This window comes from Phacochoerus africanus, chromosome 10 (genome assembly GCF_016906955.1).
Source record: "Phacochoerus africanus isolate WHEZ1 chromosome 10, ROS_Pafr_v1, whole genome shotgun sequence".
Taxonomy (NCBI): Eukaryota; Metazoa; Chordata; class Mammalia; order Artiodactyla; family Suidae; genus Phacochoerus; species Phacochoerus africanus.
Genome location: NC_062553.1, coordinates 65,037,308 through 65,052,320, shown reverse-complemented (window position 1 = coordinate 65,052,320; position 15,013 = coordinate 65,037,308). Strand labels below are relative to the sequence as shown.

At 36.6% G+C, this 15,013-nt stretch overlaps 1 protein-coding gene across 3 annotated transcripts in view; it reads left to right on the top strand.

Annotated features, from left to right (window-relative positions):
• CENPC (centromere protein C) overlaps positions 1-15,013 on the top strand; it is a 76,303-nt gene that overhangs the window by 51,225 nt on the left and 10,065 nt on the right. For all 3 annotated transcript variants that reach the window (XM_047798375.1, XM_047798374.1, XM_047798376.1), the window contains 6 exons: positions 2,168-2,311; positions 3,627-3,709; positions 8,239-8,298; positions 12,375-12,479; positions 13,264-13,392; positions 13,866-13,961. In XM_047798375.1, coding sequence (XP_047654331.1) covers positions 2,168-2,311; positions 3,627-3,709; positions 8,239-8,298; positions 12,375-12,479; positions 13,264-13,392; positions 13,866-13,961 — 617 coding nt within the window. The remainder of the gene's footprint in view (positions 1-2,167; positions 2,312-3,626; positions 3,710-8,238; positions 8,299-12,374; positions 12,480-13,263; positions 13,393-13,865; positions 13,962-15,013) is intronic.

Genomic DNA, 15,013 nt, shown 5'->3' with positions numbered 1-15,013 from the left:
ATTTTAGAACCAGTACATCAGTTTCTACAAAGATGTCAGTTGGGATTCTGATAGGGATTGTGTTGAATCTATTGGTTTGAGGAATATTGCCATCTGAATAGTATCTCTTGATCTGTGAACATGGGATGTTTTCCCTATTATTTAGATCTTTAATTTCTTTGAACAGAGTCTTCAGAGAAAATTTTATACTTTTGTTAAAATCATTCCTAATTTTCCTTTTGATGCTTTTGTGAATGGAATTGCTTTTTAAATTTTATTTTTGGATTATTCATTGCAAGTGTATAGAAATACAATTGGGTTTTTGTTGTTTTGGGTTTTTTTTTTTTTTTTTTGCTTTTTAGGGCTGCACTCACGGCATATGGAGGTTCCCAGGCTAGGGTTCTAATCGGAGCTACAGCTGCCAGCCTATGCCAGAGCCATAGCAATGCCAGATCCGAACCGCGTCTGTGACCTACACCACAGCTCACAGTAATGCCGATCCTTAACCCACTGAGCAAGGCCAGGGATCAAACCAGCAACCTCATGGTTCCTAGTCGGATTTGTTTCTGCTGCGCCATGATGGGAACTCGACAATTGGTTTTTGTATGTAGATTTTTATCCTTCAATCCTATTGAACTCTGATAGCTTTTTGGTAGATTTTATAGGACTTTCTAAGTACAAGATAATGTTTTTGTGAAGAGTGGTTGTTGTACCTCTTCCTTTCCAATCTGGATGCTTTGTCTTTCTTTTTCTTGCTCTATTGCCCTGACTTAAATTAAATCTTCAGTACTCTATGTTCCATAGAAGTAGCAGTGGCAGTGGCAGACTTCATGTCTTATTCTTAATTTTAGGGGGAAAGCATCCAGTCTTTCATTATTCAGTATATTTTTTAGCTGTAGGTTTTTCATAGATGCCTTTTTATCAGGTTGAGGAAGTTGCTTTTTATTCCTGTTTGTTGAGTATTTTTATCATGAAAAAATGTGTTTTGTCAATTGCTTTTTTTTTTCATCTATTGATATGATCATATGATTTTTGTTTATTATTGATACACTGTATTGCATTAATTGGTTTTTGGATACTAAACCATTGCATCTTAGGTATAAGTCCCATTTGGTCATGATGTAATTCTTTATTGGTAGTATTTTGTTGAAGTTTTTTTTTTTTGTATCGTTTTTTGGTCTATAGTTTTCTTGTGATGTCTTAGTCTAGTTTTGGTGTCAGGATAATAGTGACTTCATAAAAGAGTTTGTGAAGAATTCTTATTAAGTCTTTGAATGATGGTAGAATTCAGTAGTGAAACCATCGGAGCATGGGCTTTTCTTTCTGGGTAGTACTGATTATTCTCTTGTTCTAAGTCTTTTGAGAGTTTTTTAAAAATCAGTTTTGGTAATTTGTGTGTTTCTAGGAATTTATCCATTCCATCTAGTTTACCTAATTTATTGACATAGAATTATTCATAGTGTTCTCTAATAATCCTTTTTATTTCTTTTGACTCTGATATTAGGACCTAGAGGGAGACTAGAACCTCTAAAAAGAAACTATCAAAGAATATTCAAAAGTTTTCATGCTCTTTAATTATGTTTCATGCAGAGTTTCTTTCCTATATGATAAAAATAGGCTGGTAGACTGACTCAAGAAAACATAGGACATATAAGAGAGGTATGAGAGAGAAGAGAGAATCAGGTAGTCTAGAATAATGTATCTTGTTTGCATGTATTTAAGGTAAACTGATTAGCTGCCAGCCACCAGTGAGATGAGCCTAGTCCCTCTGAGCACAGTCAGCTGAGTAGAGGTATCAAAGAAAACAATTTCAGTTGTTTGTGGATTTTTCAAAAAACTATGAGAGATTAACATCATATCATATCATAACAATATGGTGTCATATGATGGCTGTGTAGTGTACATCGTAAACTGCCTGTAGATAATGTTTCTAGTACCTCCCTCTTATCACTTCTATCTTGGTTAGGCTAGATCTGTACCATTTCTTTTATTAGAATTTTTCAAATTGTAACTCTTGGTGGGTTCTAGAATCAAATTTCCTCCCTGTACTAGTTACAGGTTTTAGGACTGAATAGGGTTATCTGACATTTATTATAGCCAATATTATATTGTCTACCTATCATTGTAATGATTCTGAAAGAAATCTTTTTTAAAGAAATGTAAATAATAGTTATAAACTTTTTCATAGAGATACAGGTGGCACAAAGGATCAAGATAGTGTGGTTGTACAAAATGTTCCTTTAAAGTCTCAAATCAGCAGATACATGTGCAAGACACCAGCAGAGTCTAACTTGGATTCTGGAGAGCCTGAAACTTCAGTTTTGGAGGAAAGGTATGCATGCTGTCTAAGTATAATAGGATTTACTCACTGTATTTGTTACCCATTGCTGTTTAACAGATTACCCCCAAAGCTTAATATTAATTTTGTTAGTGGCTCCTAATCATTATTTCACAGTTTCTGTGGGTAGAAATCTGGGTGTGACTTAACTGGCTAGTTCTGGCTCAGATTTCTCGTGAGGTATAGTGGTTAAGGTATCTGTCTTTGAAAGCGTGGCAGGAACTTGGAGTATCTACTTGTAAGGTGACTTGCTCACATGGCTGTTTGCTGGCGGCCACAGTTCCTTGTCATGTGGCTCTCCATATGGCTGTTCAGTATGGCAGCCAGCTTCCCACTGAGCAGGTGGTTGAAGAGTAAGTGTGACTACCACGGAAGTCTTAGTGTCCTTTTCCCCCCTCCATTCTTGGCTGCCCCAAAGCATATGGAGTTCTGGGTCAAGGATCAGATCAGAGTTGCAGTTGCTACCTATGCCACAGTTGCAGCAACACAGGATCCTTTAATCCACTGTGCTGGGCCAGAGATTGAATCTGTGTCCTGGTGCTGAAGAGAAGCTGCTGATCCTGTTGTGCCACAGTGGGAACTCCCAGAGGGCCTTTTAATGACTTTGCCTCTGAAGTCTTCAACTTAATTCTCTTCATTAGAAACCAGTCATGAAGTCTACAGCACACTCAAGAAGAACGGAGTTAGAATTAGGCTATACCCTTTGAAAAGACCGTTATCTAAGAATTTGTGGGTTTATGTTTAAAGTGAGCATATTCAGTGAAAAAAACAAATTAACCTATTCTCATAATATCTGAAGTCACATATGGAGGCAGATTCTTAGACTTTAAAGGAATGGCTAAGATTTCTTTACTATTTGGCAGCCTAGGCCTGTTCTGGGTTGATAAGAGGGAGAAAAGGATCTAGGACTGGGATAAGCTGAGTCATCTCTGAACAATTTCTGGACTATATTTAGAATTGCTTGTTTTTGACTGTAGTTAAAAAAGTTAAGATGAACTGATTTATTTCTAATTTTACTTCTTATGATTTGATTTTTATCAGAGTGTTGAGTTGATATAAATTTATAACTGATCCATGAGTTAGTTTTAAAAGGTTATAAACTGTTTGACAGGTCAATTGTGGGATTAAATTATAGATTTTTTTTAATGCAAAGTAAGTATATTCTTAAGGTCCTATAAGACCATCATTGTTTTTATAAGAAAGAAGTCTTTGGCAGTTTTAGGAGAAAAATGATCATTAAGGTAGATATATATATCTTATACAAGTGATAAAATTGTGGTTTATCCCCCCCCTTTTTTTTTTCTTCAAGTGGACCATCTAGGCTCAAGAACTGTTTAACATCTGGAAAGAATAATTCAGATGTGGATGATAATGAAGTTCAGCAAAGTTCAGGTAAGTTATGATTTATTTTCTACTGTCTTGATTTTTATAGTGTTATGCAGCTGGAGTAAGGTGTGCTATATTTTATTTAAATTTAAATTACCACCAGTGGCAAATGTCTACTGAGTACCTGCTCTTAGGAGCCTTACTTTATGGTTAGAGATGTTAAACTTTATACTGAGGTGAGGGAGGGAGGGAAAAGAGAGAGAGGGGGAAAGAGGGAGAGATATGAGTGACAGTCCTTTCTTTGAAGTAGGACAGAGTAGAGTTGGCACTTAAGATACCTACTCCAGTATTTTAAAACCTTAAGCTGATAAGGGTATAAATGAAGCAAGATTAGGCATATATTGATGATTACTAAAGCTAAGTGTTAAAATTTTTAAAATGCCTCATAATAAAGATGTTTATAATTTTTTATGCCCATAAAAGATGTGTTTGAGGAGTTCTCGTGTGACTCAGTGGGTTAAGGACCTGGTGTTGTCACTCCAGTGGCTCAGGTTGGTGTAGGTTCAATCCTTGGCCTGGGAACTTTTAGTGCTTCAGGCGCAGCCAAACTAAGTGTGTGAAGTATAATATTGTATTATTTTTTTCTTTCCTAATTCACTAAATCTCCTTTTAAATTATTTCTTCTCCCAGTGTTTAATTTTTTTTTTTCTTTTTAGAACTGCACTAGAGACATATGGAGGTTCCCAGTTTAGGGGCTGAACTGGAGTTACAGCTGCCAGCCTACACTGCAGCTCAGAGCGATGCTGGATTTTTATAAACAACTGAGCAGTGCCAGGGGATTGAACCTGCATCCTCATGGATACTAGTCGGGTTCTTAACCCACTGAGCCACAATGGGAACTCCTCTCCCTGTGTTTAATACTCTGTTATTTTTCTCTTCTAAGTTGAATGCTTTTTACATTTATTTTTCTATTTTTTATTTGGTAAAGAAAAAGCAGTGACTTTTTGGGAGTTTAGTTTTAGCTTAATATTAAAAGTTTTTTTTTTTAATATAGAGTTCTTATTATATATTGTACTCTAAATTATAAGGGTGATTTTTCTTTGGCCCAGGAGTTATATAAAAGAGTACATTAGCCGAGAGCTTGGTCTCCAGTGTCAGGAACCTGGGATTGAATCTAACTTTACCACTTATTAACAGCATTATCTTGAAATTTCAATAGTCTTAGCTTCAGCTTTCTTATTTGTAAAAAGGTGGTAATAATTCTAATCATATAGAATGATACAAAGATGACTGTACATTTCTTAGTTTAATACCTGGTTTATGTTAAATATACATTGTTGGCTGTCATCCTAAGAAGCTGTGTTTTGTTTTATTCTTTTGTTGATTATTTCTAGTTTCATTTCATTGTTCTAGATAACTTTGGCCTGTATTATTTATTCTTTGAATTTTCTTTGGGTTCTGGAGTATGCCTAGAACACATAAAATTCATGGAAAAATTCTTATTTCTTCCATGGATGCTTGAAAAAGAGGACATTGTTTTCGTGTACAGATATGGATTAAAAATATACATACTCATTATTTTGTTAATGTAATTGGATTTGTATTTTTAATATACTTTGAGTATTTATGAAATTTATTAAATATTTATGGGATATTATGGATACTATCCATTCTTCTAGGGGAAAAAGGTAGCAAAACTTGTGATTTGTTGGGATGTTGAGAGTAGAAAAATGGAGCAGAAATTTTTAGGGTGGGAAATGAGGGTTATATTTTTAGATAGACAGAAAAGGCTTTATGTGATAATTTGAGCAAAGATATGAAAAAGGTGAGAAATCAAATCGTGCAGATATATGGGGAAGTAGCGCCCCATGTAGAGGGAAGATCCAGGGCAAAGATTCTGATGTGATGAAGAGTTGGTTTAGTTAGAAACACCAAGGAAGCCAGGAAGGATGGAGTAGAGGAAGAGAAGTAGGAGATAATGTCACTGAGGTGACAAGATGAAAGATCACATAGGATGTCAAAGTCTCTTGTCAGGAGTTTTGGCTTTTACCAAGAGAGATGGGGAGTTCCCACTGTGTGCAGTGAATTAGGATCCGGTGTTGTCTCTGAAGTGGTGAGGGTTTGATCCCTAGCCTGGAGCAGTGGGTTAAGGATCCCTGCAGCTGTGGCGTCCTGTGGAATCTTTGATTCCATCCCTGGCCCAGGAGCTTCCATGTGCTGCATGTGTGACCAAAAAGCAAAAACAAACAAACAAAAAAAGCGAGAGGGATGGGAAGCCAGTAGAAGGTTTTGAGCAGAGGAGAGACATGACTGACCTGTAAAACAGAATCATTGTGGCTGCTGTGAATGACACCTTAGGAGTGTAGCCTGATAAGTTTGAGGGCGCAGGTGTAAGGTTGGAAGTGGGGAGACCAGTTGGTGAGGCAAGTGATCCCTGTGAGAGGGGATAGCTTGGACAGGGTGGAGCATTCTGCATGTGGAGAGCAGTGATGGAGTCAACATGGTTTCCTGATGGATGGGATCTGGGGTAAGAGAAAGGGAGGCATCACAGATAGAGAACTCTAAGGTTTTTGGCCTGAATGCCTGGAAGAATGGTATTATCATTACTTCATTTGGAGTAAAGAAGGAACAGATTTTGGGGAAAAGAATGGGATCTTGCATATGGATATTGATATACTTCATATTATTCTGATCCTTTTATCCTTATCATTTGCGAGGTCTGTTAAGGACTGAAGTAAAATAAAATACATCCTCTGCAGTAGTCTGTTTTGGCTTTGTACATTTCAGTGCTGTTCCTGTGCATGTAAGTCTGCATATAGAACCTTCTTGATCATGTTAACAGTGCTTTTTACCTTGTAGCCTTTTTTGTGTGTAATAGTATTATGCCCCTCTACCCCCCACACTTTCTTTTGGTTTGTTGTTGTTTCTTATATTTTTAATTACCATTGTACTTAAGCTTTTTTTTTTTTTTTAACCAAACTAAACCAAAGTGGCTTAGAAACAGCATGACTGAATTTTTATTTTTGACTTTCTCTGTCAGTCTTATTTTTCCTTTAATACATGTTTAACGCATTTATATTTATTGTCCTAACAGATATGCTTTGTTACTTCTTTGTAGAGTTGGTAGACAATCTCACGTATGCTAGCAAGAAAGCAGAAATTTTCTCTCTTCTTAAGACAACGAATAACTAGTCAAATAGTAAAAACCTTTAAGCCATTTAGCTTTTGCTCTTTTACCTCATGATAGCTAATGCTTATGAGTAGACATTCGAAGCCAGCATTATTTCTTTTTTCCTTTGCAGAATACTTGTTTCTTCTATTTTCTTGCTTATTTAATCTTTGGATTTTTCAAAAAAAAATCTTTGTTATTCTGGAATCGTTTCTGTGTTGCCTTTTTAAAATATGTATACTTTTTTGGGAAATAATTTCAAATTTACTCAGGAATACCATATCCCCTTCATCTGGATTCCACAGTTGTCAGCATTTTACAGTATTTGTTCTATCTCCCTCCTTCCCTTCCCTACATAAATGTTACGTGTGTTTATTATTCTTAGACTTTTTCTGGACTATTTGAAAGTAAGTTGAATAATATTATTATGTCTGAGTGTGTGCAGACATTATGCAAGATGAGAATGTAATCACCTTCAGCCATCCAAGTCAGGAAATCAGCCTTACTGGTCTTCCTGCACTGACCCCATGCACATTTCACCTGCAGTTCCATCAGTGTTTCTTTTCCTCTCTGGTCCAGGATCTGGTCCAGGATCATGGATTTAGATCTCATGTTCCTTCAGTTTCCTTTAATAAGGAATAGTTTCTTAGTTGTCTTCTAAGTTTTCTGACCTTGACACTTTTTTAAAATTAAAATTAAAATTAAATTTTGTTAGGGTGGTACCCACTGTATATGGAAGTTCCCAGGGTAGGGTTTGAAGCAGAGTTGCAGGCTCCAGCCTACACCACAGCCACAGCAACACAAGATCTGAGCTGCATCTGCGACCTATACCACAGCTCACGGCAACACTGGATCCCTAACCCAGTGAGCAAGGCCAGGGATGGAGCCCTCCTCGTTTGTATTAGTCAGGTTCATTAACCACTGAGCCATGACGGGAACTCCTAGTGACACTTTTTTAAAGAGTGCGGGTTTTTCAGTTCTTTAGAATGACCTTCAACTCATGTCTCTCTGATGTTTCCTCATGATCAGATGCCACAATGGGAACTCCGGTATACTGTATTTAGAAACCATTTCATATCAGTACCTCCAATTCCAGGCCAATGCCTTTGACTTTTCCTTTTCTGTGTGTTTTTTTTTTATGCTGCACCCAGGCATATGGACGTTCCTGGGCCAGGTGTCAAATCCTCAAACCTGTGCCACATCAGTGGTTCTTAAGATAAAATCATTGTAACAAAATCTAGACACATGTTATACTTTATTTCCTTGGTTATCATTCTTCAGTAGTGAAAAGCAAAGGAAATAATAAAATGTATTGTCAGGTTGAATTTTATTTTAAAATATTTATACCAAAGGAACCAAGTAACACACTTAAATTCAACATGGAATGAGTGGCTATTGCTCATGGTATTTCTTTTGCAATTTACAGATGATCCAAGAGTAGAAAGATGTAACTCAACGCCAGAGAACAAAATGCATCACAAATTAGGTAAGATTATTTTTCTCTTAAAATTTTCATATTGTAAGACCTTTATTTCTAAATATAACTTATTTTTTTTCTCAAGCAGGGAGAAAGTATTATTTGGATTAATTATCAATAAGTTAAAACTTCATATTTCGGAGTTCTCCTTGTGGCTCAGCAGAAACAATTCTGACTAGTATTCATGGGATGCAGGTTTGATCCCTGGCCTCGCTTAGTGGGTTAAGAATCTGGTGTTGTTGTGAGCTATGGTATGGGTTGTAGACACGGCTCAGATCCCACGTTGCTGTGGCTGTGGCGAAGGCCACCAGCTACAGCTCCAATTGGATTCCTAGCCTGGGAACCTCCATGTGCCTGCGGGTGCAGCCCTAAAAAGACACACACACACACACACACACACAGACAACCCCCCCCCCCCAAAAAAAACTTCATGTTTAGTTTTCATGCTTTATCATTACAGACCACTTTTTTTAATGTCCATGTATAAATTCTGTAATCCTCTCACTCATAGTAAATAATCCTACTCCCTGTAATAGGGAGCTGATCCCACCTAGGCAAAGAAGCTAGGGTGCAGAATTCCATAAAATATAATTGCTAGATAGATAGTACCCCCGACAGTTTCTTTTATGTTTACCCAGTTCAGTCTAGACAAAGCAGTAACTAGGATAGGTAAGTAGGCAAAGCTGGGTGTTAGGGAACCCGCAGAGAGGCCTGTGTAAGGAGTAAAACTCAATGGTTCTCAAAGAGATAATTTGCCAGTCAGGATTCACGGGGATCGAATCCCACCTTTGTAACCTCCACCTTTGTGGGACTGGAGTGACTTTTTATGTTTCTCCCTCTACTTGAGGCTATGAGTGCTCCTGTGGTGCCTCAGGAGAACCAGTAGTAATGAAGCTTTCTCTAATTGCTTCACTCAGAACCTCACATCTTGTCAGTTAGTATTTTGTGGGCCCATGTGAAGAGAGATTGTTATACTTCTTAATGCTTAATGCTTGTCTTGGAGTGAAATATGACTGGAGTCAGGAATAGGCAAAGAGGAAAAAAAAAAAGTCCCTGAGCAGGGGCTCCCACAACCTGAGAGAGGAAAATCAAGCTTTATGCTTAAGAACAGTAGGTAGCTTCTGGTAAGCTAGAACTTTTGTAGTAGATGGATAACAGTTTTAACAATGAAAGAAATATGAGTACTTTCAGAGGTTTAGTTATAGAAGGCTTTTTGGCACTAAAGCATATTTTTTCAGTTTAAAAAGTCAGGATGAACTGAAAGTAGTTACTGTTGAGACCTGATTTAGTGGCTGGTATTGACATGGCAGAAATAGAACAGAAATACAAAAAAGATGGAAACCATGAATAAAAAAAAAATGCAATGGAAATAACATGGAGAAAGCAGATAAAACATGAAAATAGTAGGATTTCCAGGGAGTGGTGGAAACAGATGGAGGAGTAAAAGCATTTAAAGAAAGTACTAGTTAAAACTTCCCTGGGATAAAAATAGGCTTGAAATCTGCAGTTTTGAGGTGAGTTTACCACCTGCCAGTGAGAATTAATGAAAAACATATACCTCTAGACATAAGCAGATAAAATTTCTAAATTTCAAGGATAAGGGAAAGCTTCCAGACAGAAAAAGTTACATATAAAGGAGGGAAAAATGACTAGCACTGGTTATCTGTATAACACTGGAAGAATAAAATAATAATATATATAACCCCACTTTCAGACATCTATTACAATCCAGTGTTATAACTAGCCAAGATATCTTTCTTTCTGATAAATAAATGAATTTACCCTGCAGACAATACAAGATCAAGTTTAGTATCCTCCATGTGAGGTAATCTAACCAAGTATTATATAAATCAGAATTGAGTCCAAAGAGAAGTAACAGTAGTGAGGAATGATTCTCAATATATGTGCTTAAATTTAAATACTGCACATTTGTTTCCTATTGTTGTGAACCAAATTACTACAAAATTAGTGGTGTAGACAACACACATTATTATTCCATGTTTCCCATGGTTCAGGAGCCTAAGCACAAATTAGCTGGATCCTTTGTTCAGGAGTCTCATAGGCTGCAGTCAGAATTGTCAACATGGGCTGTGGTCTTACCTGAACTTGAGGTCCTCCTCCAGGATCCTGTGGTTGTTAGCAGAATTCAGTTCCTTGGACTTGGAGGACTGGGGTACCTGTTTCCTTGGTGGCTCTCAGTTTCTAGAGGTCACCTGCAGTTCCTTGCCATAGCTCCCATTACAGTAAGGCAGCTGGTTCTTCACGGTCAGCAAGGAAGAATTTCTCTCTGCTTCTGCTAGATAGTGTTTTATATGTGTCATCAGGATGATGCAATAACAGGAGTGACTTCCCAGGACTTTTGCCATATTCTTTTGATTATGTCAAGGTCCCACACTGTCCTAGGGAAGGGGATTATGCAAAGGCATGTCTTATTGTTCACACACAATTAATGTGTGTCAGCTGCTTAATGCTAATGTGATTGGGGATTTATAAGTGCTAAGCAAAGATTTTTGCAGTAATAGCTTGAAATCCAGATCTTAACAAAACTTGGTATGGGGGTCAGGAGAGTAGGAGTGGAAGAGGGGGAATAGTAATAAAAGTACTCTAAAAGTTTCATTTTACTAAATGAGAAAAAAGACGATAACATATCTTGGTAAGGTATATAGCTTTTTAATATAACCATGGAAAAATGAGAGTTTGACTTTTGAGGGTCAGAAATAGGAAGGTAACAGATATTAGAGTGAAAAAGCACAGCAAAATTTTGAAATGATCAAGGTTTGGGGCATGGGGAAGGAAATGGCATTGTGATCAAACCAATAAAAATGAGGGGAAAATAGGATCACTAATGTCAAATAACCAGTAAATATAAAGTAAGATGAAAGGAATAAAAAGAAGCACATTCCTTGTTACACTAAGCAGTGAATGGATTGAGTTCCTCTAATAAGATACAGACTATCAGATTTGGTTAAACAGTACAAACTTAACCTACATGTTTGTAAGAAACACTTGAAACAAACTTTAAAAGATTCTCAAAGAATTAGGTAGACTAATATAACAAAAAAAGAAAATAGTGCATTTTGCTATTAAATGAAGTGAAATTTAAAATGAAAAGTGCTGAACAAGATAAAGGACTTGTAATAATAGAATTAGCAATTTATGAAGAAGATAGAAAAATCCTAAACTATTATGTACCAAACAACCTAGCAACTAAAATGTATAAAGAAAAAAAAAAGAAAAAGCAAGGTTTTAATATAAACAATACAGTTAGATTGGGAGACTCTGATAAACCATTTTCAGAATTGGACAGTCTTGCAAACCAAAAGTAACTAAGAACATAGGAAGTTGATTGTATGGCTAACAAACTTAGTATATAGAACTTTGAATTGTTCAGATAAAATGAGTTGCTTTGTATGTATACTTGCACATATATATAGCTACCTCTGATTCACACATTTCCTATTGTGGAGCATTTAGATGGTTTTCAATTTTTTCTTTATATTTTTTTGCTTTTTTTAGGGCCACAACCATAGCATATGGAGGATCCCAGCCCAGGGGTCGAATTGGAGCTGTAGCTGCTGGCCTACACCAGAGCCACAGCAATGCCAGATCCGAGCCACGTCTCCAACCTACACCACAGCTTACAGCAACACCACATCCTTAACCCACTGAGCGAGGCCAGGGATCGAACCCCCAACTTCGTGGTTCCTGGTCAGATTCATTTCCATGATGGGAACTCCAATTTTTTTTTTTTTGCAAACTCATTTTCTAAAAATGAAATTTCCAAGTCAAAGAACATTACAATTATAGGTGTTTTCAAATTGTTTTCAGTAAGTTTACATTTCTACCTACAATATATGAGAATTCTTGTGTACCTTTAACATCATTAACCATGGATATTACCAAGTTTTTAAATCTTTTCCATTCTGGTAGCTTATTTTTTCATTGGCTTTTCTTATGTATATTTTAAAATGTGTTTTTCTAGTGTTTTGTCTAGAAGGATTAGTGTTCTAGAAAATATCACTGCAGAGTATCATCCAATGCGACATTTATGTGTGTACATTTTTTTGTCTGATGTCTTTTTACAGTATTGCCCTCCAACACACCAAATGTTCGCAGGACCATGAGAACACGATCGAAACCTTTGGAATACTGGCGAGGGGAGCGAATAAATTATCAAGGAAGACCATCAGGTAAAATTTAGGCTTTAATGTCTCAAAATAAAATTATAATGATAATTGCTATAGTTTCTCAAAGATGTACCAAAGATCATCTTATGTTTACATAATTACCTTATTTAATCATCATCCTCTAAAAATGACAAAAATAGATGCAAGCCCAGATTTCTCTGATTACTATAGAGATGCTGATCCCCCCTACTTTGGTAGCAGTTTGGAGTGAGTGTGTGGCTTTATAGAGTGTTGTTATTTCTATACTGTGTATCTAACAAGATTCCTAATTGCAAAAAGTGAAGTATTAGATCAGAATGTGAGAAAATTATAACTGCTAAAGATTAAGTATTCCCTGATATTATTCTCATTCCATTTCCCCATATTATTTTATAGAAATAGTAGAGGGCGGGAAAGAAAGTATATTGAGTGTTATCTTAAAGTTATTCCTTTCTTAGATGGATAATAGTTCTAGAGTCATTTGTGGATTACTATAAACAGTTCGTTGCTGATCTGTGTGTTCTTTTTTTTTTTAACCTCCACTGATGATTGTTGATTTCAGTCAACAGGAATCATTCAATCATGCTTCATCAGTACTTCTAGATTTAGCATAGTAGAGATATAAGTGAAATTGGTTGCTATTTGTGTTATTTGAATTTTTAGTTGTAGAGTATAGTAATAGTAATGTAATTCTTTGGTACTTTGAAAGGAAGTGTGCTGTATTAATTTTAATGAGTTTTGTTTCAAGATTTTTACTTTGCCAGGTATGATAATTACCTCTTTTTTGGGGGGGGGGGTTAAATTTCAGGAGGATTTGTGGTTGGTGGAATACTGTCCCCAGACACAGTATCATGTAAAAGGAAAACAAAAGGAAACTTGGGAAAAGTCAACACAGCAGTGAATAGGAAAAGGATCTGCCTTGATAACGATGAAAGAAGTATGAACTTATGTCTTATTTTAAATAACAGTGCTTTGAGAAGTAGCTCTTTGCAGATTTTGAAATATACCTCTAAAAGCTTCAGATATAATAATATGTCAGGGTAAATTCACTTTTTAATGCCTACTTTTTTTTCTTCAGATTTTGAAAGTAAACTAATTTTATTCTTTAAAAAAATCATTAATAGCTTAGTATAAAACATTTTCACATGAGTAAATTGCCCTGTCCAAATGAAGCTTAGCTTTTTCCATGCTCAAACTATGCTTAAAATAGATGTTTTAATGAATTCTTTCTAAAGTATAATGCATACTTCAGCTCTCTTAGTATGTAAAACACCATTTAACTTCTTAATGATGGAAGAGTTTGAGAGTTGTCATGTTTCAATAGGCTTATGAATTTTAGGATGTTTGCTTTTGTATTAAATCATTCTACTTAGGCAAATAGTTTGTATTTCAGTGGTGTTTCTTTTGCAGAGAATAAATTGATGGTAAATCTGAATGTACCTCTAGGAGATCCTTTGCAGCCAACAAGGGTAAAAGACCCAGAAACAAGAGAGATTATTCTTATGGGTAAGATAATATTGAAGATGCTTAGTTTAACAACTAGTAAGAAAGTGTGTGTGTGTGTGTGTGTGTATATGACTGGCTCACTTTGCTGTACAGTAGAAATCGACAGAACACTGTAAATCAACTATAATAAAAAAAGTAAAAATCATAAAATTAAAAAATACAAAAACAACTAGTAAGGACAAACTCTTTGCTTCAAGATTGGCTTATCTCCTTTCCCTTTTTCTTCCCAGATGTTTCAGAGCCAAAGTCAAATTCCAGTAAACAGCCTGTAGGAGGACTGCTGTAGGGGAATTGATGGCAGACAGCCTCTGGGGACAGAGTGCCAAGCATTCGTCCTCTGGGATACATGGGCTACCATCAGGGGTGTGCCTCTCCCAGTCAGGTCTAGGCCTTCTTTGATCAGAAGGACATACAGCAACAAGGGTGTTAAAGGGAATGGTAGCAAGTTAACTAGCAAACTCCTGGGTACACCCTTCCTGTGAGACCAGACAGGGACTGTAGGTGGGATATAGACAGCCATTTGTGCTGTGAGATGCAAGTAATAGTATCTGGGGCATGAAACCTTTGAGGGGGATGACAGTCAGCTAAACAAATGCCAGGCTTAACCCTAAGGCCAGCACAGGGTCCTAGAAGCCTCCTGCTGTACTTAGTAGGCATTAAACATATAGCGTCTTGGAAACCCTTGATAGGTCCTAAGGGATGGGCTATAGTGTGGTTAATTAGGTGACACTCAGCTATTTGCCAGCCAGGTAATATTTACATATAGGAAATATTTAAATGTTTTAACAACTGTTATGACTGTAGCAGTGAATACTGAGGGCCATTTATCCTAAGTCTGAGGACAAATAGGTCAAACCAGAGAGGCAGTAATGGTATTTACACTTAAATTTTTGGCTGTGAAATAAGTTCCATTTGATGTCTTTTTTTTTTTTTTTGTCTTTTTGCCTTTTCCAGGGCTGCTTCCCACGGCATATGGGGGTTCCCAGGCTAGGGGTCTAATCGGAGCTGTAGCCACTGGCCTACGCCAGAGCCATAGCAGTGCAGGATCTGAG